Source organism: Paramisgurnus dabryanus, chromosome 16 (assembly GCF_030506205.2).
Source record: "Paramisgurnus dabryanus chromosome 16, PD_genome_1.1, whole genome shotgun sequence".
Lineage (NCBI taxonomy): Eukaryota > Metazoa > Chordata > Actinopteri > Cypriniformes > Cobitidae > Paramisgurnus > Paramisgurnus dabryanus.
Genome location: NC_133352.1, coordinates 7335096 through 7362415, shown reverse-complemented (window position 1 = coordinate 7362415; position 27320 = coordinate 7335096). Strand labels below are relative to the sequence as shown.

General features: G+C 36.5%; 1 protein-coding gene across 1 annotated transcript in view; it reads right to left on the bottom strand.

Annotated features, from left to right (window-relative positions):
* mgat4b (alpha-1,3-mannosyl-glycoprotein 4-beta-N-acetylglucosaminyltransferase B) overlaps nucleotides 1-27320 on the bottom strand; it is a 146594-nt gene that overhangs the window by 15736 nt on the left and 103538 nt on the right. The window contains exons 6-11 of the mRNA XM_065268096.2: nucleotides 26480-26593; nucleotides 19157-19232; nucleotides 15591-15705; nucleotides 3039-3169; nucleotides 1571-1678; nucleotides 310-503 (exon numbers count right to left, since the gene is read on the bottom strand). Of these exons, the coding sequence (XP_065124168.1) occupies nucleotides 310-503; nucleotides 1571-1678; nucleotides 3039-3169; nucleotides 15591-15705; nucleotides 19157-19232; nucleotides 26480-26593 (738 nt within the window). The remainder of the gene's footprint in view (nucleotides 1-309; nucleotides 504-1570; nucleotides 1679-3038; nucleotides 3170-15590; nucleotides 15706-19156; nucleotides 19233-26479; nucleotides 26594-27320) is intronic.

Sequence of the window (27320 nt, the reverse complement as noted above, 5' to 3'; positions counted from 1 at the left end):
TGATTACGCATCACAAGGCTAGGGCAAGACAAGAAGTTGTGGTTAAACTGTTGAGGTCCAATAAAGTCTATTAAAATGAGAAAAATCCTGGAATGTTTTCCTCAAAAAAAACTGCATTTCTTCTCGACTGAAGAAAGAAAGACATCAACATCTTGGATTACATAGGGGTGATGTAAATTATCCGATTTGTTTTATGAAAGTGGAGTAATCCTTGTTGGTGTCTTCAATCTCAGCATGGCGCTAGGCTAGCAACAGTATCTCATAGGTTTAATTCCTGGAAAATTGAATTATTATATTGTCCGTATGTACCTCTCTACACGGACAGGTGTAAAGAATCGAATGCGTATGAAGTCCCCAGCCACAGGCGTGAAAGCCCAGAAGAAATCTTCTCCCAGGTAGGCCTTCTCCAGCGTGAAGTGCTGATATGTTTTCAGACTGGTGGTGACCTCCGCTAAAGGGTTCGCATGGCCTTTATGCAATGTCTGCTTTCCAAAGTCCTTATCCTGATGAAACAAAAAGGATAAACTGAATGTGAAATTCTCTGAGTGTTACTTCAACTACAGGTTTTATCCAAATGAACAGATTTCAACTTTTATTATTTCTTACATCAAAAGAGGCTTTATGTTACTGTCTCCTAAGATGAATTGATTCATTGTGTACCTTACTTTTGTAAGTCGCTTTGGAAAAAATCCCTAAAATATAAACAAAGGAATACATAAAACTTTGGTAGTCTAAAACTTAAAACTACACTCTCAAAAATTTTTACAAAATCTGTTACTGCGGTGGGTGGTAAACATTTGTAAAAGAGAGCATATTAGTACCTCAGAGGTATGTATTGGTACCAGATGTATACATATCTGTACCTAAATAGTACATTTTAGGACCTTTAAAAGGGTACCATCCCAGTGGTTTTTTATTTAGAACTATAAATATATAGCTTGAAAATTGCTAAATTGCATTTAGATTTTGGAGGAAAGACATTCAGCAAATCATCTACATCCATAACATGTAAGCACATACATAACGTTATTGTCCGATAGTGTTAATATAGTTACAGTCATAATTATAGGTATAGTCACCTAATGCCTCACTTTCAAGCTCACTTAAGTTGACCAAAGAGGTTACACATCAATCAAGCGAATGGCTATCTAATGTCACCAAAGCCCCAGCGTGAAAGCGACCTTAGATATTGATCTGAGAAACACAAAAGTGATTAACTAGTGATTCGTAGAGGAATTATGGGTAATGTAGAGGAGAAATGCTGTGAGTAGAACCCTCGGTAAATAAAGCGTCAGATGTAGTCACCGGTTATCTGGCGGAGAAGAAAATCAATAGGACGAGAAACGGTGGGGTCACACAAGCTCTCGTCACCACAGCTTTTTATTCAGAGTGAATATATGGACTGAACAGAGACACGTGCTGATTTATTAGGATATGGTTTGTTATCAGCTGCCTCGTGGGTTTGTTGATCTGCAATTTGGCCGGGGTTCTGAGGCAGATCACCTGTACACAAAGAATACGCAGACAAACAAGTAAACACATTTATCACCTTTATCACCATATAGATCACCTTGAGTTTCTGGATCTTTCCAGCGAGGGAAGAGTGTGTTCCCACGTGTTGAAAGAGAGACGGTTTAAAGCGAATGCGTAGGTTTGCTTTCTGCCTGTCACAATGTTTCTGTGGAGCACAAACAAGATGTGGAACAGCGATGACCTCACTCAGACTGCAAAAAAATCACTTTCTTACGTAGTATGTTCGTCTTGTTTTCAGTACAAATATTTAGACAAAAATACTAAGAAAGACATTTTATTGTTGCAGTGCACGGTCATTCTGATGACATTTTACACTGCACTTAATGCACTGCAAAAAAAAATTTCAAGAAAAAAATTGTTAGTATTTTTGTCTTGTTTTCAATAAAAATATTAAAAAATATTTAAAGAAAATAAGTCTAGTTTTAGACCAAAAATATAAAATTTAAGTGATTTTGTGCATGAAACAAGCAAAACAAATCTGCCAATGGGGTAAGGAAAAAAAATCTTGAAAATTTTTCTTAAACACTAAATTCAAGAAAAATTCAAGAAAAATTAGCTTACCCCATTAGCAGATTTTTTGCTTGTTTTATGCACAAAATCACTTAAATTTTATATTTTTGGTCTAAAAACTAGACTTATTTTCTTAGGTCGTTTTGCTCATCAAGAAAAGCATCTTAATTTAAGAATTTTTAGATATTTTCACTGAAAACAAGACAGTGTGGTACTGTAGGTTTGATAAATGACAATCTTTACACTACAAAAAATGACTTTCTTACTTAGTATTTTTGTCTTGTTTTAAGTACAAATATCTAAAAATTCTTAAATGAAGTTGTATTTTCTTGATGAGCAAAATAACCTAAGAAAATAAGTCTAGTTTTTAGATAAAAATATCAAATTAAAGTGAATTTGTGCTTAAAACAAGCAAAAAAAAAATGGGGTATCTTCCAATGGGGTAAGAAAAAAAAGTTTACTTTTAATTCAAGAAAAAATAAAGAAAAATGTATTTCCTCATTGACAGATTTTTTTAGCTTGTTAAGCACAAATTTACTTACATTTTTATATTTTTTTTCTTTGGTCATTTTGCCTATCAAGAAAATTCATCTTGATTTAATAATTTTTAGATATTTCTACTGAAAACAAAAAATACTAAGTAACAAAGTCATTTTTTTTTTGCAGTGTAGCCTCATGTGAATGTGACCTCTATGAAAAAGGTGTTTAATGATTACTAAAATTAATACAGTGTATATTTATATATTACATATCTTATTTAAGCATTACTGCATGCAGGCATTTGTTATCTTTTGTGTACATTCAACTCTTTATATACACTATACAAATATTGTATTTTGTACATATCCACAAAAGTTGGTGTTAGTAATTAGTTACAAATACATGATGTATTTGAGAGACATAAGAGGCACCCATTTACAAAATGGCCCATTTAATAAGTACAAACAAAAACATACAGTATAATCACATATATATCATGTATTACTCATACTTACTGCATCTTTTTCTGGGTTGCAGACCTTCACCCACATGATGTGGTCCAGTAGCCAATCAATGGGCTTGTCTTTGTAAAACATTAGCATAAACTCCACAATCAGTGGCAAGTCCAATGATTTGAACATTTTACCTGAAACGAGCAAACCAGATTCATTAATAAAACATAAACATCATCCAGGCCTGAAGTGCGCTTTTAATAGAATAATTAAAAGACTTTTATGAGTATTTCTGGGCTTAATGAACTGGAATCAATTAAAATAAAAAAAACACAGATCAAGGGAGGAAAGATGAAGGCCATGAAACATTTAATAAAACCATGCAGAAAAAACACACTGCTCTAAAAATAATATAAGAATAATTTACATTTTCATATAAACATTCAGTGCGAAGGTGGTGCCGCAATATAATTAATTTAATTACATGAAATTAGATATAAATCTTCACCTTTTGTTGGCCTCGCTTTACAGTGGTGCACGCTATACATTATGGTCAAGCATGCGCCCTTAAAATAGCATAATGAACCACGCGCAACGCACCACTGACTTTAGACTAGTTTTTTTTTGGTCAGTGGCGCAATTGTTTTTTGAAACTGCAAAATAGCATCAGGGATGGTTTGCGCCGCAACACGCCTCCTTTTTTGCGCTGAACCGCCCAGGGAGCGCAAGTTCATTCCCTAGTTTGCCGATGTGCGTCTTTGGAGGGAAAAACCCGCTGTGCGCCGGTGCAAAATACGAATGATACATGCGTCACTGACAAAGTCAATTGCGCTGAAAGGGCCCCAAATGTAAGTGATTTTGTGCATAAAACAAGCAAAAAAATCTGCCAATGGGATAAGCAAAAAAATCTTAAATATTTTCCTTAAAAACTAAATTCAAGAAATATTCAAGAAAAAAATGCTTACCCCATTTGCAGATTTTTTTGCTTGTTATATGCACAAAATAACACTTAAATAATAACCTAAAATTTGATATTTTTGGTGTAAAAAATTGATTTATTTTCTTGGGTTGTTTTGCTTATGAAGAAAAAGTGTCTTAATGTAAGAATTTTTAGATATTTTTACTGAAAACAAGACAAAAATACTAAGAATCATTTTTTGCAGTGTATGCACACCAGATACCCAGCAAACAATAACTATAGACCCAATATAGTCCAGCTATGAGGAATCAACTTCTACCATAAATAACCTAAAATTTGGTTACATGCCGTTTTTGCAAAAGTCACTTAAGTTATGTAGGACAGTGGTTCTCAAACTGGGAGCCAGGGGGGCCCCAGTTTTATGACATTTTATAAAATACATTCATTTATCATGAATTCGGTGTAATTAAACCTAAAATAAATAAGGCTACTAACCAACAGCACTACTTTGTATAACTTAATATGTTTTGTTGAATTAAAATGTTAAATTTTAGAACAGTTTTTTTGTCATACATTTTCTTTGGGGGGCCGCGAAGGAATGCACTGTACACAAGGGGGGCTGCACGCGGAAAAAATTTGAGAACCACTGATGTAGGATATTCCATCATGTAAGCAAAGTCAACAGGTCTTTAAGGTGTTTGCTTTCATTTATTTTACATGACCTAAGCGTATTACTTATCATTTATTCTTGGCAATTAGATTTTCACTGACTAACCAGATTTTGCCTTGTTTTGGCCAAAATTGCTTGCCGGGTATTCAAATACACTACATGAAGATTTAAATAAGTCAAACTAAACGTTATTCAGACCAAATAATTAAACCTTATAAATATTTCAACGAAATCAATTTATAATCATGGCAATAAACCCTGGATGTTTTTTTACGATACAGCGAGTGTAATCGCTCCAAGTGCGTTAGCTTTTAGATGCAATACTTTCATTATCACTGCATTTCAAAAACACTTTGGCAACTATTCAAGGATGTGTATGTGTAATAAATATAATCTGTGCTGAACCATGTGCTGTTTCACCTTCAGTTCTTCACTAAGTACACACTCACACATACGCACACACAATGTGTAAAGGGACACAGTCTAATGTGATATGTATGAATCAGTATTCACCTGCACTCTCAGTCACAAATGGTCTCAGTCTGTGCTTATGAATCTGTGCAAATGATGTCAAACCTGGCTTAGCACATTTTCAGGTGGCAGGTGTGAATGTGTGCAAGTTTGTTTGAGATTTAAGAGGAAAAGCATCAGACACCCTTCAGGCTATAACACACAGATCTCTTAGAAACTGTGCTACTTTTACATACCATTTTTCAATGATATATCACTGACTTCTTTTAAGCGTATTTGTTTTATGTTATATTGTATGTTTTTATGCTCGTTTTGTTTTTGGACAGCCCTTTTCCATCGTGTACTTGAATCTGTCTCTTTTGCTCTTTCTCTGGTTATTATTCATACCTTGAGTTGTCATTCTGAGATACGACTTTAACTTTTAGTTAAAGGGGACATTTCACAAGACTTTAAGATGTAAAATAAATCGTTGGTTTCTCCAGAGTACTAATGGGAAGTTTTACCTCAAAATACCATATACCTTAATGCACTTTTGTATCTGCCAAGCAAATAAATGTAATGCCAATGTAAAGAGTGCGTGTGTGCGTTTTATACAGTAGGTGTGTGTAGTGTATGTGTGAACAGCGCTGTCATGTCTTCTCACTATCACACCAATTAGCAGCTCGCACGCTAGACAGAGCGAAGAGTAAAAGAATCTGTTAGTGACAGCGCTCGGATAGCTGCTACCATGACTGACAGCAGGAAAAGCCAGAATCATCCAGATGGATTTGTCACGCCTGCAATCCCTGAGCTAAAATAGGCCAACTTCATGCTGGAAAGATCTTAGCGTTCACACCATGACTCTGATTAATGGAAGGATCTCAGCGTTCACACTGCGAAAGCAGAGAAAGAAATCAGATTTGAAGTTTGGCACATGATAGTGACCAAAACACATCAAATCACCATTATTTTTTTAAAGTCAGCATTGGGTTTACTACAAAGAAAAAAACATGACTATAGCTAAACCATGGGTACCATAAATTAACCATTGTTTTGATACAGTAACCATGGTTTTACCAATTGTAATTAATACAAAAAAAAAACAACCATGGTAACTACACTTTTACCAATACAGGCTCATGGCAATTCCTTTCCCATTTTTATGATGTGGCTATGGGTCAATGACGTGACGTTAATTATTTTGTGTCCATATGGTTCAAATAATTGTAAAAAGGGTTAACATCTCAAAAGAAATTGCAGATTACTTGCATACATTTTCTTTTTTAAGGACCAAGTCTAAAATATCTGGTTTTATTTCATTTTGAAAGAATATTTGGGGGATAATTGCCAAAATGTCAATGTGGTGTAACCTGTCTGTGTCAATTGGTGTAACTAGTATTTTTTTTATATATAACCTAGTTTAGTGTAATATGATTTTTTTACATACATTTTTACATCATTTGTCAAAGATTATTTAGGAAACAGAGCTGTTTTCAGCATATGTGAAAAATATATAAAAAAACGCATTGAAATTTACATTTAGAAATAACTAATAAAATGTATTTTGTGTGATATTAAATTTTTTATGAATACGCTTACATGTCATCAAGGTGGATACATTTTTTTATATTTCTAATTTAACATTTTCAGGTCCATTCAGTCTTAACTTTCATAAAAATGGTGCAAATGCATTTTTTTAATGCATAAAATTAACATAAATACACTATGTGCATTGAAATAAATAAATACATCTGTATAGTCTCATTTTACATTTCGTTATGATTTGCTATCACCCCAGTCATGATGGGTTGAGGGGCGGGTTTAGTGTTGGTTCTCCATTTATTTAATTTCTAATAATCGTATGTTTTTGTTCAATTCATGTATTAATTTACACAAATTAGCTGCCTTGTAAAATACTTGTGAATTTCTGTGATATTTTACTGTAATAATACCATTAGTAATATTCATAAAGGAACCACCCAGAGCATCTAAGTACCTCCTTAGCAACCTATTCAAAAACACTACTGGATTGCCACCAACTGTGTAGCAAACCCTAGGACAGCGATTCTCAAATTGGGAGCCCCAGATGATGCCAATAATAAATGCATCATGACATTTTACAAAATATATTAATTTATCATCAATTCTGTGTAATCAAACATCAGAAAAATAAGGGTGTGTTGCTCATACTTAAAGGTGCAGTGTGTAATTTTTTAAAGGATCTCTTGACAGAAATGCAAAATAATATACAAAACTATATTATCAGGGGTGTATAAAGACCTTTCATAATAAACCGTTATGTGTTTATTACTTAACAATGAGATGTTTTTATCTACATACACCGAGGGTCCCCTTACATGGAAGTCGCCATTTTGGGCTGCCTTGTTTCTACAGAAGCCCTTAACGGACATTTTTTTTTACTAAGTTGTCTCCGACAATGACATGTTTGTCCCGTGGCGGCTACCATAGCCTCTCTATGTGTTTCAAAGTGAGAGGAGAGCATTAGACTGAGCCGTTGGTTGCAATTTGCAACCTCACCACTAGATGCCGCTGAAATTTACACACTGCACCTTTAACATGTTTGGATTGATTAGAAAAAACTCTGGTGCGATTGCTCGGTTGGTGCGGTTCTTAAATGTGAATGCTGCCACCCAAACTTTGGTGCGCACTAAAAAAGCAAATCGAGACCACTAAAAAGGTGGGTCTTGGGCAGTTTCCAAACGAAATCTGGTGCGGTATGACTAATAAGTGACTGCACTTGGACATGAGACAGTGCAACCAACTAAAAACAAATGTTGTATCACAAGACGCAACCCTGTGATTTTACAGAGGGATGAGCGGTGTATGCATAAACAAAATGAGCAGAGGGCAAATGTAGAGCAACTAAGAGTTAAAGAGCCTCATTAACATTTGGATATGTAAGAGGATATACTGGAAAAATCGCACAAAAAGTTTATAAAATGTTGGTGATAGTAAATTATCTTCACGAGCTCTGAGCTGTTAGTAATACCTCCATGTGAAGACTCATACAATAAGCACGTTTACTCCATCATGCAGCATTGTTGCACTCTAAAATTCTTCATCAAAGTCAACCAATTGGGTGGCGACCTTATCTTTACGCATTAAAGTTTTTTATCTTATGGTTCGCTGATAATAAGTTAAATAAGTAGTTTTCTTTTTTGGTCCGGACCAAAAGAAACAAATGAACCGAACTACGATGATGAACACAGCCCAAGTCTACAGAACTACATTAAAGAATTAGTTTTTGTTTAATTTAAATTTAAGTTTCAGTTGTTTTGTGTCATGACTTTTTTTGGGTCCTGCGAAGGGGGCGCACCTTACACGAAGTGGCGGCACACTGAAAAAGTTTGAGAACCAATGCCCTAGCAATTACCCAAAACCCCTAGCAACACCCTGCCTACGACTTCAAACTTCACCATGAAATATTCCAAAACACCCTGGCAACCACATAGCAACACCCTTTGTGTCAAACCATAAAACATGTCGGAGCCGATGGTGTAGTGGGCAGTGCTCCGACTTATGGTGCAAACGCACTTCCGGCGACACGAGTTCGTATCCCGGCTCGAGGTCCTTTGCTGATCCCAAACCCCTCTCTCCACCCTCTACTTTCCTGTCATCTCTAAAATCTACTGTCTATCAATAAAAAAAGGCAAAATGGCCCAAAAAAATAAAAAATTAAAAAACCATAAAACATTACAGCAGTGGGTTTCACAAATGCAAAAACACCACAATTGCCTACTTCCATACTATATAGTAGGCGAAAAGCAGTAGGTGAGGCGAGGAGTGTGTCCGAATTCATAGTATATCAAAAACATGTGGCGCTAAGTACCCAGAGAACATACTACTTCCGGAAAAACCCGAAGTGTTCATTCGATGGACATTTTCCTATCCCGTGACCCCAGGAGAGAAGTTATCCAACAAAGGAGATGCATTGTTTTATTAAGAAAAATGTCCAGAAGCATTAAAGTGGCTCTATTCAAATGCAAATACACATATGTAAAACATCTGTCCCATGTGGTTAAATTGTGCTTGTTTAACGTCATCCCGTTACCAACTAACTTGTTGTTGTGATGACATATGTCACATGATGCATCAACATGGTGGATGTAGTGTCCTAATTCATTTATACCAGGGTTCCCCAAATCTTCCCCTGGGGGGCCGGAGCACTGCATAGTTAAGCTCCAACCCCGTTCAAACACACCTGAGCAAGCTAATCAAGGTCCTCATGATCACTAGACAATCACAGGTGGGTAAGTTTGATTAGAGTTGGAGCTAAACTCTGCCGTGCTCCGGCCCTACAGGGTAAGATTTGGGGAACCCTGATTTATACTATATAGTAGTACCTACTGTTTTAACAATCGATGAGTAGATACTAAATTCAGTACCTACCGTCACAGTATGCAATTTCGGACGCAGCCAAACACACACTTCAGAAAAATCTAACCGTTTATGTGTGTGTGTGTGTGTGTGTGTAGAGCTAAGATGACACTGTGTGTGTGCGCGCTGTGTGTTTAAGTGTGACACGGGCAAAGCGAAAACATCAATCACAGCTTCAGCACTGCTTTGGGACCTATTAGAGTAAAAGAGCAGAGAGAGAGAGAGAGACGAGGGAAACATAAGTATGTGCGTCTGAATGACAGGAATGAGGAGACTGGAGAAAGGTGTTAATGTCCTGGGTCGTGTGCTCTGCTGTTCGGTGCAGGAGCGTGAAATGCATCATTTGTCTGCTTTGGCAAATCACCTCAATATTACTTTGAACCCAATTTGGCTTTAGACATTTTGCTGCTTCTTGTATAAATAATCAAAAGTCTTAGTTATATTTTAATAGACCTGATGGGAAAAACTGTTCATAGTGGTGTAAGAGGTTCATGCTGATATTTTGAAATAGTAGTTGACTAGCTCTAACCGGCTTGATTGACATGCTCTATAAGGATAAAAGAGATAAATAGTCCTGAAGATATACAAATAATCTACTACCATTACATGTTGGCTTTAGATGTTTTTCCTGTAGGATCTTTAGTTTTGCTGATCACAGAGAAACGTGACTGAAATCAGTAATACTAAAAAACACAACAGAAGCAAATTAGCAGTGATGCAAACTCTAGAAAAAAACAAGCATACTTGTATTGGCAGAAATGTTTAAGTAAATGTATTCACCTAACAATGAACGGTTTGGTGTTTGTAAACCCTTGGGAGTGTGTAATAATATCCATGTGCGTTTCATTGACACTAGATTTGAATTTACTGTACCCGTCATAGCGAAACAACATCAACCTTACATTTATAGTCCATGTGCATCACCAAAACATCTATTCGAGGCGCTGTCATCTTCCAAGATAATTTTAAGAGCCATTTTGCACAGCAGTTTGTGACATTTATGACTTGTAATAAATGTGAATCTGCTTTTTAAGATCTAAAACAGACGATTGCACACAAATGTAATGCTTAAAAAAGAAAGTAATGCATTCAAGATGATTTGCTCCTTTACAGTAAGTGTGGAAAAGATCAGAGGCTAAGTGCTGTTGTTTTTCTGTGAGACACTAGAGCTTTTTTAGGCCTTTATCTTTAAGGTCATACCGTGCAACCCGATTACAACTTGTTGTTCATGGAGATTCAAATACCGTCGAGTTCACGCCAGCTTCAATTTCCAAGTTAACGGTGAATTTCCACTCGGTTCTTTCTGGCCTGCTCTCAGAATCAATCTCTTTCCACATGCGGTCCCCTGAGGCCCTCAGCCAGCTCAACACATGAGTTTACTCACCGCTGAGAGACCGCACTGATCACCATCATCATCATTAGTCTCCATATCAAACACAGCTCATAATACAGCAATAATTATCCCTGCCATATCCAGACAAAGATTCACAGGTTTGTTTTGGAGGTGCGAAGGCTTCAGCTACACGCAGATTCCTCTAATTTAACCCGAATTGATTTCCAAGATAACAACGGTCTTATTACAGGACTGCACTTGGCCGTGGTAAGCTTGCGGACGAATGCGAGAATCTTTGCAGTTTGATCAATGCTTAATAAGGGTTGACAGCTCAGACTCACAGCCCATGTATAACAAAAGGGTCATGTAATGAAGTCAAACATAATCTTCTTAACACAAAAGAGCCATTTTTAAAGATGGGTTTACACTGCACCATTTTCCTCTGTCCTAGATGGCTATTGTGAAACATTTGTGATGATTTTTAGGATCGTAGCTCCTAAACGGTGGTTCTTCGTCGCACAGTGAGGTAGGGCTGCGTAACAATCGCAACTAAACGTTTCCAGAAGAAATACGTTGTTTACATCATTTATGTGTGTAATGTCTATAATAATTATGTATATATAAACACTTTTCCCGCCAACGTTTAATGCCTTCCAGAAAAAAATATTTTAATATATTAACAAACAATATATTAAACTAAAGAACAGACCTGCTTCTTATAAACAACACAAAAAAAAGTTTCATCCCATCTTCATTTGTTCTCTTTTTATCTCTTCTCAAACAAACGCAAAGTTTTTACTGTTTTTGGATCAGCTTTTGTGTTTTATACGTTTGGTAAGAGCGCCACCTAGTGTATAATAGCGGAAATATGGATTGCCGTAAAAACTTGTCATTAACAGGGAAGTATTTTCTCTTAATTGACGAGTTAACTTGTCAATGGAGAGGAAAAAGTTAAAAATTGTCAAAGCACACAGTCTGTATAAGGCTACAGGTCTCATTAATAATACGTTTACATGACACTGATGAAGTAAAAAACTAAAAAAAAAAGTTTTCCTTTGTGTTTTTGAAAAGTTTCACATACACTAAAAGATCTGCGTTTACATTGATCAGCAAAACGAATAAAAACGCTTTGCTGATTTTGTAAATGCCAGTCCCCCTTCTCTGCAGAATGCAATAAATCCACTTAACCAATCATAGCGCACCATTCCACGAACTGTAAACAACAATGTCGGCGCATTGAGTACATACTGAATCCTAGTTTTCCTCATCTACTTTGTACTTCGTGATCAACAAACAAACCAAAACAAAATAATAATTTTGATGGCATTGATAAACCTGTGGTGATTTTCTGTGGTGGGAAAGAAACGTAAGACACTCGGGCGTCGGAAAAATGCCGGCTGTTTCTTGTTCTCACACGATAGCATGAAACTTCTGTCAGGCTAACACATCGATTCCAGGGGATCATAAGAAAAACTTTACATTATTTTACTCCAAGCCAACGAAAATCGAGGAGGACCAAAACATTTACAGCTGATCGCTGTCAAAAAAGCCCAGCTACGACGTCCCAAGGATGACAGCAGCAATGACAGTGTTCTTATTATGACAAATTAAGTGTTTTGATAAATGCCATTAATGATTATTTTTAATCAGTGTATACCACTAGTCAACTAAATCAGTGGTTCTCAAACTTTTTTGGCGTGCGGCCCCCCTTGTCTACAGTGCATCCCTTTGCAGCCACCCCAAAAGAAAATGTATGACATAAAAACTTTAACATTTACACTAAACAAAACATATTCAATTATACAACTTATTGCTGTTGGTTAGTCGCCTTATTATTCCTGAGGTTTCATTACACAGAATTTATGATAAATGAATGTATTTTATAAAATGTCATGATACTGGGGCCCCCCTGGCACCATCTCGTGGCCCCCCTGGGGGCCCCGGCCCGCAGTTTGAGAACCACTGAACTAAATGAATATAACATGGCAAATATGAATGCACATTTATATATTGATACAATAGATTTAAAGCTTGTTGAAAATATTTAATGCATTTTGCAGGAAAAATTATCTGTTTTTATAATAAATATTTGAAAATCAAAAATTATTAATTAACATTTTTTATGTTTTTATAACCATAAGATGCTATTTGAAAGTTGGTAACAGAAAATAGTGGTTTTCATCTTGTCACTTTCTTGGTATAGAAAACACGTAATCAAAATTAGTCAAAATGGATGTATTGCGTTTTGAAACCAAACTCTTCATTTGTTGGAGAATTGCTAATAAACTCATTATAATGAGGAACATACACACACACTGCAAAAAATGACTTTATACTTAGCATTGTTGTCTTATTTTCAGTAGAAATATCTAAAAATTCTTAAATCAAGATGTATTTTCTTGATGGGCAAAAATAAAAAGAAAATAACTCTAGTTTTTAGACAAAACATGTCAAATTTAAGCGAATCTGTAATTAAAACAAGTATTTCGTGTATTAAGTAAACTCAAGAAAAAATGTCTTATTTCATTGGCAGATTTTTTTGCTTGTTTTAAGCACAAATTCACTTAAATTTGATATGTTTTGTCTAAAAACTAGACTTATTTTCTTAGGTCATTTGCTCATCAAGAAAATACATCTTGATTTAAGAATTTTTAGATATTTCTACTGAAAACAAGACAAAAATACTAAGTAAGAAAGTCATTTTTTGCAATGCAGTACTGTGTGTTTTGATTATGCCTATAGACTGAATTAACACATGCACATCACATTACAGTTATTACATATTCACGTTTTCATAGTTTGTTGTGATGACAATACAAAGTTTGCAAAAACTTGCACTTTAAAACTCATCTCTTTAAAAGTTTGCAGTTTCAAGATCCCAAAATGCTGTTGTTGTGTAAAGAATCAGCCAAAACCATAACACACATTAAAGTCTAAACGGCCCCTAAGTGTTTTGCCAAGAAAAATGTTACTGCTACCTACTTTTTATCTCGTAAGTGGAATATATTGGTTCAAACAGACAGAATTTCAGTTCTTGGACGTGTGGTGTTAGCTTTGCAACCTCTTCTGATCACATAAATGTGAGTCTGATTTCTCAGTGTTTGGTGTTGGGTCTCTAAACGCAAGTCAAGATCAACAGCCACACAATAAATGTTATTTAAGGACAAGCTACATGTAAGCCAACAAACCCCAACAGGAACTCAGGACATTACGCATGTGCATAACACATGATTAGTATAAGTAAGGGATAATGTAGAGGCAGCCGGTAGTTATCGGGAAATAAGCCCCGACAGTGTGATCAGGACCCGACGCGAAAGGGAGGGTCTTGTATCACACTGAAGGGGCTTATTTCCCAATAACTACCGGCTGCCTCTACATTATCCCGCTTATTACACGGCTACTTGTCACATAAGAAAAAAACAGACATGAATATGAATTTGAAACATTTTATTGGCATATTTGTTTTAAATGAACATTTTTATCCTTCCGCGAAACTTTGCACAGATGCATAAAATGATCGTAATACCTTATTAAGATCCTCTGCTTCATACTTGTCTCCATTTTTTCTCTTTTAGCCAGTCTTTGAGAAGTTTTAATGCTCATTCTGTATTTTTTGTGTGTTGGCTTCGTAGCTGTCATGCTCTATTTTGTCAAGTTCAGTCTCAGTAAGCTGTCTGTGTCTTGTCGTGGTTGTCCAGTGTTTGTCACAAGATGGCGCCAAACAGTAATCTTTATTGATCTTTATTGGCGCGGAGCAATTTTACTCGTACAAGTAGTACCGGCTATGCGTTATTACTTTGGAGCGGTTATTATTTGAAAAGAACGAACCTGCAAATGCCTCAACTGACCAATCAGAATCAAGCATTCCAGAGAGCCGTGTAATAATGTCGGATATACTTTGATGCAATTTTTGGTCAACAACACTACCTTATATAGGAAAAGACAGTCTGACATGTAGAACAACTAACCATAGATTGAATTGTTTTTTTTTCTGTGACTTAGGGACGGGTGGAATTTAAAATTGTTTGTGGACTGTGACCATAATTTCCATCTATACAAAAGTAACAAAGTGTGACATACAATTCTACTCAAGGGTTTTGTTTACTTGTTTAGGCATTTCCGAGCAAAACTGAAGAAAAGAAACAGAGACCTGAAGCTTTGAAAATCTTTCTTCTGCAAAATCATCCTCTATGGTCCAGATAAAATAATACGACTAGGATTATAAACAGTTTGTAAGGCTTTGAGTTATCACATTCAGTGCCTATGCCAAAAGTTAATAACAGTAATCGCTATTAGTTCTTATATGTCATGTGACCCAATGCCATTACTGTGCGTCAAACCTGTGCCATATTTGATTTGAGAGCTCCAGATGAGAAAGATTATTGGTGCAGACTGACTTAAATTTGGCTTCATACTCGCAAAATGCTTTCATATAGCTTCAGAAGACATGAAGTATTGCTTACAAGTCACATGGACTACTTTTTATAGCGCTGGTTTGTCTGCTTTAAATTTTGAAAGCCCATTGTGACTATAAACTGTCATGGAATGAAAAACATCTAAGTACAAGTCCATAGAAGATCATTAACATATAGGATTGAAGTGACATGAGGGTGAATAAATAATGACAGAAGTGATCTTTTGGATGAGACTATTCCATATTTAAGAGTAAAAGGATATTTCTGTCGTATGATCGAAGTAAAACAGACTGCTAGCCGAGTTTTGATGTTTTTGTGACTCTGAAGGTTTTGGCAGAACAATAACAGACAGAGAGAAAGGCAGAGAGAAAGAAAGAAAGAGAGAGAGAGAGTCGTGCTGCTGGCTGCAATGAGTTTGACTAAGACTCACCGATGAAGCCCAGCTGGGAGAACTCAAGAATCATCCACTCCTCTGACGGCTGCTGCAGGGCAAAATTCTTCATCGTAGTGAAATAATTTGGCCGTGCGACAATGTCATCCTCTAGCTGTGTGAGAGAAAGAGGGAGAGAATATTAAAGGAAAATGAAATGGTTTCAAAGAGGCTTTAAGATGTTTGCAATCTATCTCCATCAGGTTGATTTCTCTCTCTGGGCTTCTGATGTCTTGATTTATTATGCAGAGACACTTAAGCAAAGTATTAGCCGGCTGAAGAAGGGGATGAATGTAAACATCTGAGACCCACGCTGGAGTCGGAATGAGCAATATTTCAAACACGACTTATTCATATTTTCACATTCTCTATTAAAAGAACTTCAAAACCATCTATGATTAGTTGAAATCTAACAAAAAAAATGACAGCGCTAGACGTGTTTGAAGTTGATCGAGTCAGTAAAGTCACTTAAGAAAAATCAAGTTAAAGAATTTTGAAGGTTCAAAAACAAAATCACTGAATCCATACCCTCAAATCACAGGTAAAACTAATTGATTTGGCACACGCAACGTCAAAAACAAGATCTACAGGAACATATGTTTAACATATTTATTTTATTGTTTGATTGACAATGAATTCTTTGCTCGCGCGTCTGTGCAGGCTTCGGATCTGTCAGTCAGCGTGAGGAAGATTGTTTTGATCTCTTATCTCTCTTATGCCACTTTTCCATTGCATAGTACCCCACGGTTTGGTTTGGGTTGGGTCAGCTCACCTCACTTTGGCTTGGTTAGCTCTTCCATCTAGTTTAGTATCACTTCGCAGTGGGAGAGATTATAAGTGTGTTGTTAAATTTGCGCTGCCTACTGCTGTGACATCATTCAAGTGAGGACGTCGTTGTAATATACATCCCCATACATTCTCAGTCTGCCACAAAATCAAAATTGGCCATCACAAATAGATGCTTGCACATTGCGTTTATCACTACCTCTGTCTCACATGACTGTTTCTGTATAAACGCCGGTGTCAGTCGACGCTTTCCGCTGAGCCTTATTTAACTCTTTCCCCTCCAGCGTTTTTAGAAAAAGTTTCCAGCCAGCGCATAATTTATTATGATTTTCACAAAAGTTTAACGCCTTCCAGAAAATGTTCTTCTTTAAATATATAAACAAACAATATGACAAATGAAAGAACAGACCCTCTGCTTTCAAAAAAAAAAAAAGTTTCATCCTACCTTCATTGGATCTCTTTTCATCACCTCTCAAATATGGGTAGGTTTCTTCAAAACCACAAAAGATAATTGCATTTTTGTGAAGGACTTTTGATAGAGATCAGATGCAGATCGATCTTTAAAAAATACATGGAGTTCTTTCTCTTTCACATGAGGCGCTACTTCCGGGTTGTAAAAGTCGCGGAAGTGCGCCACCTGGTGGATAATAGCGGTATTGCGAAAAGCCGGAAATTCTCGCCATTGGCAGGGAAGCGTTTTCCTTTAATTGACGAGTTAACTCGTCAATGGCGACGAAAGAGTTAAGTTGCATTTAAGCATATAATGTTGACGTGCTCGTTGCGAATGTTCCGTTTACTCGAGACAGCGCAAGCTAGCATGAAGGTAAAGCTAATCGTTACATTATAGCCATGACGCTGGTAGTGACGATTCTCTCGGACCAATCAGTGATCTACAGTGTTTTCGTGTCACGTTTTGGTATCAGCTCGGGTCGCTTGGAACCCCGACTGAGGTGGTACTAAAAAAAGTATTGGGTACTACGTACTGCACCCAATGGAAAAGCTCTTAAAAGTAAACTGACCCAAACCAAGCCTTGCCTTGCCTTACTATGCAATGGAAATGCGCCTTTAATAACTCTTTAAACATGAATCAGGTCCCAAACTCTTAATAGCTATTTTAATATCAAGCAAGTCCTGCACTTTATTTTCTAATTCCTTTAGGTTTTAAAATCAAAACAAAAATGTCACGTGCTTGTGGATGGACACGCACCTTTGTATTACTGTAGATTAAACATTTAAGACAGTACAACTCTCGAAAACGTACAAATAAAGATCATTTTAGACGTTTCATGAATATTTAGAGCATTGATATCGCTAAACGAGGGCTTAATTTACTTATTTTTCTGAAAACCTCAATTTCAAACAAAAACGACATTTCACTGGCGTCTATCTCAAAATTACACCGTGCGCATTCCGACTCAATTTGCCAGCACGGGTCACATTTGAGCTTTCCTTATATTATTCTGTATGTTTGAGTGTTTAAACCAGCTGGACACTGGGTGCATCCCAATTCAATGGCTGGATCCTTCGAAGGACGCAGGACTCGGTCTTTGAAGGATGCAGCCTACAAGTCCACCAAGCAAACTAAAATGAGACGATCTAGCCTACCAAGGGAGTCACCAGTCAGTGAGACTTTTCATACTTTTAAAAATAATTATATAGAGCTAGATATTTTTACCCAACAGTATATAATTTTCCAACCTTAGAAATATACAAAAGCAAAACGCAACATATTACCGCAGTAATATTAATAAAACATCATTTATAATAGTAAAAACAGTGAGCTTTAATTTGCTAAATATACACTTTTATTTAACTACAGTTATGAATGTTTCATTTAAAATACACAGATGTCACAGACATGCATTGGTTCTAGAGATAGCCAAGGTCCATCTGATGGATCCTTTATTTCACAGGAAACAAAGGACCCATTTGGAGGCCACATCTGGAGGCTTTTGAAAATGGCCTTGGGAGGACGCAGCCTTTGAATTTGATGACATAAGGGAGGACCATCAGTTTCTCCGACCAACCGCAGAAACCCGTCTGAAAAGTCATAACTTCTCTAAAATTCAGTTTGAGCAAAATCCTATCACTTCTTGTGGAGTGTGATTTCTGTACTTGAAATACGTTTCTGATGGAATTGGGTAATGCACATAGCAGCAAAAAATACATCAACTTGAAGTGGATTTGCTTCATGCTTTATCCATCGCTTTCGAATGAAGGCATTATTTGTGAAAATAGAAGAGGAGTTTGTCATTCTGCTGGTTTTATCCAATCACCCACAAATAACTCATCATAAAAGAGACGCTACAAAAGAAACCGAGGAGGAAATAGGAAAAAATAGTATTACTAAAAGATCAGCTTATCTTTGAGACGGCTTCAATTTCCTCTGGAAGCTTTTCAACCACACACAGTTCCCTTAAATCTCTGTTCAACTGTGTGTGTGTTCACGCTCCGTTCAGATGACATTATTATAATGACTACATACAGTGCCTTAATGCATGTCAAAAACCATCATTCAAAAACCAGACCTGCTTTAAACCATCTCTATCAGCAGGTAGTGTTGTAGTCGAGTCCAACTCGAGTCTGAATCAAGACCAGAGATCGAGTTTTTTTCAACGCTAGGAAGCCATTCCTCAGTTTGAAGCTCCTGTCCCATTTTGGAGTTTCCCGTCCCCATTTGGAGATCTCGGGCTGCAGGTATACCCTTCTTATGCATTTTGTTTTGTCAAAGCAACTTATGTTGCATTCGAGGTACATTATACCAGTAAATGTGTGTTTACCTGCACATAATATGTCCCTTTGGTCTGGGCGTACATCATCAAGAAGCAGTAATCCAAATTTTGCTTTGTTCGCCACCTGCAAAAAACAGCGTTTGCTTTATAAACCACATAAACAACAAATCAACAGACTGAAAAATAAACTGTAACAGAGTTCTGCTGTTTACAAATAATGGGACATAACTACAAACAACCTTGACTTCTCCCTCAGTTTGTAAAATCAAATCAGGTTTACAGCACAACACTTCTGAGATAAAAAAAACATTTGATTTACTATAAAGCAATGTATTTGTTGAAAAATCTCCTGTCTAGTAGTAGTAATTGTATTTGAAGTGGATGCTATAGTGATTGTATCAGATGTGTCCAACAGATGGAGTGATGATAAATGCACAAGCGTTTCTTTGTGTCTCCTCTAAATCATATAAACAGACACACAAAGAAATTAAAAGTGATGGTAAGACAAGCCCTGCAGAAATACCACGAGGATATTATTTAACATTCGCATACAATCCATCATTTGTAGCCTGCTTTACCCTTTGGGTACGATTATCAATTAGTTCTCGTTTGATCACTTCAAACACACACATGATGATCTCGTGATGAGAAAAACATATCTGACCTCCGTGCTGGAGAAAATTACAGAAAGAGTTTACTGTATAAAGAAAGCAAGTTGTAAGATATGGTCTACAGTGAGATCTCTGTATAGTGTCAAACACACAACACACTTCTCTATTCATCTCTGTATGTGTGAATCACTCAGCAAGTTTGAGGTTTCTTGATGATTTGTCTAACTGGCACATCACATGCCGAACACACAAACCAGTCTAATCCAGTCATGATTTAAACACAATAAAGCTTTGACACTTATTTGGATGTCTAAGCAGAAATGTAACCACTAAAACCAAAGATTTCGTTCAATGCAATGAAAATGTATAGCGTTGTTGAGTCACAATACCAAACACTAAACATTTTCGTAAATATTTAAATAACTACACTGCACATACTGTACTGTAAAAACCCAGTGATTTCCTCTTCTGTACATCTATGCCTAAAAGAAACTGATTGTCTGGGCTGATTTGCATTTTTAACCACCAAAACAATGGATGTGGTTTAGTGTAACAAAACTGTCTCATGACTGCATTCACAGCACCAAACATGGAAATAAATATATTTGACTATACATTTGAATAAACACAGTCACAGAGGAAGTTTACACCTGGTATTAAGATGCTTTTTGGTCAGTGGTGGCTGGTCACTAGGGGGCGCTGGGCTGCCGCCCTCTAAAAGTGGCCAGAGAAGAAAGCTACTTTAACATGTTACAAAAAAGTCAAAATATATAATGCATAATAAAATCGTTTAGTTGTACTATTTGACTGTTAGTCATGTTATCATTTATAAAAAAAAAGTAAAAATCAAAACTGAGTTTGTAGTGTGTGTGTCATGTTTGTGTGCCTGGGGCGCGCCCCTAACAAGTGTCTATGTGAGTCAGTAAAATCATGCGACCTGAGGCTGAGCTCTAATTTTCTGGTTTCGTGGCTTGGTCAACTTTGTTGCAACATACTGTCTGGCAACTTTAGGCAAAAATTAGGCAACTTTACTGTGTGTGTGCGCACGTGTATGTGTGTGTGTGTTTGCGTGCATGTGTGCCAGATCGCATTAACTGAAGTGTAATGCACGAGATCAAACTCCAGAACATAAACTGTAAGTCATCTATCTGAGGTAAAAACTAGGGCCGGGACTCGATTAAAAAATTTAATCTAATTTAATCTTTGTAATTAATTAATCGAAATTAATCACATTTTAATCACATATAAATATTTGACCTGAGAACATTGAGAAGTTATTTTTTCACATGGATTTTTAGTATACCATGAATAATGACTGAATACATAAGCTTAAGCAACAAAATATTGTTTATTTTTGTTCAACCAAGTCGTTGTACTCGGAGTCGGGCTAATGTCCACGCTAGCTGCTATATGTTTTGCATTGAGATGATACTTGAGGCTCGGTGTGCTGCGGGTTATGTGAATTCCTTGTTGCATAGCTTACACACAACAATGCTCTTATCGACGCTTCCATCTGTTCGTTTTTTATTAAAAAAATTCCCATCCACGGGGCCAACCAAAGCGATCTCATCAGCTTCTTCGTTCATGTTCAACGTGGTTTGTTGTTGTCTGAAGTCATGAACGCTAGTTGGTGCTCCAGTATAATCGGTCCGCCGAAACTCCAATGAGAAATGTTCCGCGGTGCAAAAATAAGTGCAATTAAAATGCGTTAAAAATGTTTAACGCGTCATTTTTTGTGTAATTAATTAATCTTAATTAACGCGTTAAAGTCCCGGCCCTAGTAAAAACATAAAATCTAATGACAAGAGTTTGCATTTATCTGCCTTCATGCGCTTATTACACAAGATGGTTTCAGATACATAGTGTCATGAGTTTAATTCAATTCAGATTTTTACTTAAAAAACAAATAAAATCCAACTACTACCTACTTGGGTATTAGAGAAAAACCACGTACAAAACTACAACGCAAAGCTTGTGCCGAAACCCTGCAAAGGTACAGATCCCTTCAGAATGGATTTGTAATTTTCCTGGCCGATTCGCTATTGATTCATCCGTCTACTTGATGAGCGATTGATTTATCCGCCTGTCCGGTCCAGGATTGATCCGTTCATCCGTGTGCTCTGTGTTGAACTGGTTGTCCTGATGAGATCCGACAGGGTTTGAGCACAAGCAGATGTGAATACATACTCAGATCGGTCTCCACTGTCTCGACGGTTTATTTTAGTTGAACGTGAAATGAACTTGTCAGTCAAGAATCAGGCAATTCTGTTTCGGTTTGGAAAAAGCTGTGGTTGTGAAACTGCCTGAAATGGGTTTGGATATACCATTTTTATTTGGAAACGTGCTTTGTTTTTGCCTTCAGTTCAGCAGACTGGAGTCATGGTAACTAAAGTGTTACTCCAATGATCTTCAAGCAATCTTCCAAAAAATCCATAGAGAACACAAACAGCAATTGCATTAGCAAAGTTTTAATGTTTTAAAACATGAATGAGTTTGTTAGAAATACATAGACTGAATTATTTACATCATTCACAGTTCTTAATGCATTATGTTTTGATTTTGGTTGTTTAAATTGCTTTATCATTTTCATAATTTTTAAAGTCCCCCTGTGGTGACAATCAAGTTTTTATTGTTGTTTATATGTCTATGTGGTGTTTTCAAGACAAACCATGTGCTAATTTATCGTTTAACCCCATTGATAAAAAATTCCAGCAGTTTGCTAAGCCACAAACACGTAACCAATCATCACAGTTGAATGTGTGGATCAGGTAAAGCTATAGATATTATGTATGGATGCTGCTTCAGCTCTACTGTACTTCTGTGATGCTCACACATGCAGTGTGAATGATTTAACCTGTTAACATCAGCGCTAAAAGATTAGTGCAGCAAACGCACAGTTCACGTATCCATTGTGTGAAACCAGACTTAGCAATTGTGTGTCTGAAAATGCAGCATGTAGCATCTGTTTACATATCTATGGTCTGAGGTGGTGCTGTGCGATTGCAAGGAAGCGGAGACAAATTTGCATATTCATAGATCCACGTATACTTAAATGAGGCATTGATGTAGAATTACATTCAAGCTGTTTTAAAGCATGAAGAAATGTAAAAAAAAAAACTTTTACATATGCTGCTCATAGATGAGTTTTAAGGGATACAATTATGGACTACAGGGAAACTTTAAATATCCTTTGCTTCAAATCAAATAATGTGTAATGTTAGGGCTGTCGCAATGAAGGAATTTCCCTTGCAGTGATTTTGCGTGGCTCACTAGGGCGGTATGCGGTTTTACCACCTTCATGTTGTATCCTGATTGTGGTGTGTATAATAATATTAGTATATAAATTAACTTATATCTAAAAAAAAAAATATAGCATGAAAATGAATGAATCATTATCTAAACTCAATTTGACAGATTAGTTTTTGTCATTTAGAGTTTGTTAAAATTGTATTATTTCAGAAAAAGCTTATAGGCTATCCATAACAACTTACATTAAGGCTATATCCATAACAACTTAAGCTTCATTATATCCTGTGTTCCTTGGACGAAATGTATGTAGAAATATGTAGGTAAAAAAATACAGAACAAAAATGTTTAAGCTTGCGCAGAGCAACAAAAAACCTGTTAAAACACAATTTGTAGAATCCGCCGCTCGGGGGGCAATGATCAAAACAATAACACTGATGTAGATTAATGATGCTCTGAAGAAGCATGGAATGATGGGATTTGTTGTCTTTAACTCAACCGCTGATGGCCATCAATCAGATGGGAACGAGATCATGTTAACGGATGAGATACTGTATTTTCCATTACAGTCTACAGCAGGGTTGGGGAACCCTGGGTCCTGGAGGGCCACTGCAGAGTTTTGTTCCAACCCTAACTAAACACACCTGAAAAATCTAATTAACGTCTTCATTGGAAATGAAATTCAGGTGTGTTTGATTAGGGTTGGAACTAAACTCTGCAGGACAGTGGCCCTCCAGGACCCAGGGTTCCCCACTCCTGGTCTACAGCCGTGAGAGTCCACTCTATGCTGCTCCTGTATTTATGTTATTCATTGGATTCAGTGATGTGGAATGACTTCGGGACCTTTCTGAACTTAATTTGGCTTGTCGTGTTAATTTAGCCTATTTAGTCTCCCAGGCAGAGGTGGGTAGTAACGAATTACATTTACTTCGTTACATGTACTTGAGTACATTTTTTGTGTAACTAGTACTTTTAGAGTAAATTTAAGGATAGGTACTTTTTACTCTTACTCAAGTACATTTCTAGTGAAAAAAAGTACTTTTACTTCGCTACATTCGGCGGCATTACTGCGCTACTTTCAAATGGTAATAATTAATTAATAGGCCTATATATATTTTTTAAAGTTTATAGGGCGTGTTCGAAAGTTTCGCGAGACAGGCTGCGTCCCCCTTTAGCGCGCGCGTGACCGCACGGTCACCCTTTAGCTAGGAGAAGCAGATTAGGGCGCGTGTGCGTTGTGCGAGATATCAGAGCAGATCATGCATGGCGGCTTCAAGTTCGTCTATGTTTTCACTCCAAGAGGTCAAATGGAATAGTTTCATGATGTGATGCATGCTTTGTTCAATAAACGAACTGACATCTCAGCGTACAGGAGTTCAAGATCCAACCTGAAGTAAGTGTCACAGTATTGTCTATTTGAACACTATTAATGGTCATTTCACACACTGTCCGAGGTTTTTTTTTGCCATATGCACTCTTGTGCAAGCGATGACAAAACCTAGTGTAAGTTAAACCATACAAACAGCACGTTCATCTGCACATTTCCGTATAATTTCCCCACAACTAAACAAACTGAACAGCAAAATGTAAGGACGTCTTGCATTTATACACCAATCCGGACACCTCACTAATGTGTAGAAAATACATTCAAATAAAAACGGGATTGTATTTTATTTAAATCTTTCCTAAAGAATGAATGAATAAAAATAAATATTGGATATTAACGTCATTGACAGGCAAGTGCACTGCCCCGGTTTCACTGTTTAGAATGGCAATTTTCTCATGATTTAGTAGTAAGTATCCTAGTTGAAAACATCAGAGATATTGATAGTAATCAGCTGGATAAATATATAACACTGGCCTAGTTGTTTTGGGATATTTTACCTCAAATATCTCACAAATTGGACCATTAATAAGGCAGGCCGTCCATAATAAGATAGACGTACTGAAACAGTCGAGACATTATCATCCTATTTATAATGTTTGACGCATATGTTGTTTTTAAAAACTAAATGTCTAAGTGAAAGTCAAGGCATTCAGTCTGCAGATACACAAAGAAAAAACCTTTAACGTTTTTTATTTGAAGCGGTTTTAATTATGCTAAGCGATCAATTATATTAGGGCGCTTTTTTATTTGTGTTGATCAATTTCATTAAAGAAATTGTAAACTTCAAAACTGCATTTAATTTCAATTTCAGTTTGCATGCTCAGGGCTTCTCATACATCCATTGCATGATTTAACGAAATATAAATTGCCTGGTATTTTTAAAATTTGGAATAATTTTCGAAAAACAGGATACTCTCTCAACTCTTGTTGTCATGACAATTTATGTTGCCTTTATTATACATTAGTATGAATGTATCAGTATGAAGTTTAAAGGAAGAAGGGCACAGCTTCATGAATTAATCGTAAACAGTTTGTTTTTTTGCGGTTGCTTGTCATGATCTGCGGTTGGCTTGTCAGTAGCGTGGTCATATGGGATTGTGGTTACCGCGAAAGCCCTAAGTAAGGTTGCAATATGATTCATGTCAGAGCTGGATCAGTTGCTTCATTGCTTAGTGCTTTTAAATTTTAAATAGGAAAACGAGTTCAGAAACAAAGAGAAGATGTTAAATGAAATCCCACTGTCTGTCTCCAGCCGTCTCTATATACACCAACAAAATCGCAGAATTTCTAATTATCATAAAACCAATTGCTTTGCTAAAATTGTAACTATAGAGAGGGTGTGACACCTCTTTAATTCATGACACACAGTGCTGGCTGTGAGAGCGTGTATGTGATTCAGCAGTTAAACTGATGTGACAGACTGTTGATAAGCTCTGTGTGTGTGCATGCGTGTGTGTGTGTGTGTGTGTGTGTGTGTGTGTGTGTTCTGCAGTCACATCCTAAGGTTTGGCTGTGTGTTTGTTAATTAAACTGTGCTGACAGAAAAGATGCGCTGAGTTGTATGTGTGCCCATGAATAAAGCATAAAATGCCTGACCCTCGAGGGGTCTCTCTCTCTCACACATAACAGCAAGGGAATTTTGTAAATAAGGTCCAAAACAGTCCACACAAGTATTTTAATGCAAATGCATCTAGATACAAAAATTTTGGCCACCAGTTGTGTGATTGCAGTACCAGTTTTAGCCACAATCCTACATACTGTTCCTTTAAGTCAAAGTAAATCCAAAAGTAAAGTTTATGCATGTCTGCACTACTGTAAATAATCACTTAATTGTCATTATGATGATGATGATGATGAGGATGATGAAGCAGGTTAACTCGAGTGTGATACAACACATAACCTTAAATAACACTAAATATATTACATACTGATAAGACTACAAGGTATAAGCATTAAAAGTTATTGTACAGAAGTAAACTGTAGAGTATTGTGAAAAAAGTATTGTGTGAAAGTTTTTAATATCAGTAATATTATAACACAAAGACATGCATTGATCTGGGTTTATGATCCTAATGCTGACCAGGGCAGATGTAGTCAAACACAGACAAACATGTATTTGTGAATTACCTGACACGTTCTTTAGGGTCACCGAATGACTCTTTGAGATGAGAGAAGTCCGGATAGAAATGGATTGAGGGAGAGATCACCTCCAGCAGACCGGACTGAATCTCCCCTGGAAAGCTAAACCATGGAGAGAAAGTGAGAGATTTGCATACATTTTTAAAATATAACTCAAGCAGAAGAAATTTAGATTCATCTATTTTATGATTTTAATGTTTTTAAGTCATTTATTACCTGAGGTGTAGCAATTATGGCAAAAATAGCTACTGTTTCAAGTTTATTTAACCGTATTAAACCCTATCCTACTGAAAACCAGCCTGCTACACCAGCTAAAACCAGGCTAAGAGATCAACTAAAACCAGTCAACCAGCTTAAACTGGTCTTTTCAGTAGGGTATAAGTGAAGACACACTGCTGAACAACAGAAGAAATGTGTGTGCTCGTGCGAGATCACATTAGCATGTTCATTCACACAAACACACATATTTTGACAACTTGACAGACATCCTATGACTACTAATGTATGAATACAATTAAATCTCAAACATGTGCTCACATCAATTACCTCTGTGAATACATTTGGCTTTCCCCAAAAATTCAAATTCTATAATCATTTATTCGCTCATATGTCAAGTTTAGGATAAAACACAAGTTTAGCTGAATGTTCATGTTGGCTCTGAAGCTATCAAGTCTGACAATACAAAATGTATGAATGAGGGTTGCCAACTATTGCAAAGGCAAACACTTAAGAAATCATATTGCATAAAAGATTTGGCATATAATCATCATTATTTTGAGGTACTCATTCATTTGATCTCCATTTATGGTTTCTGTTTAAAGTGAATTAT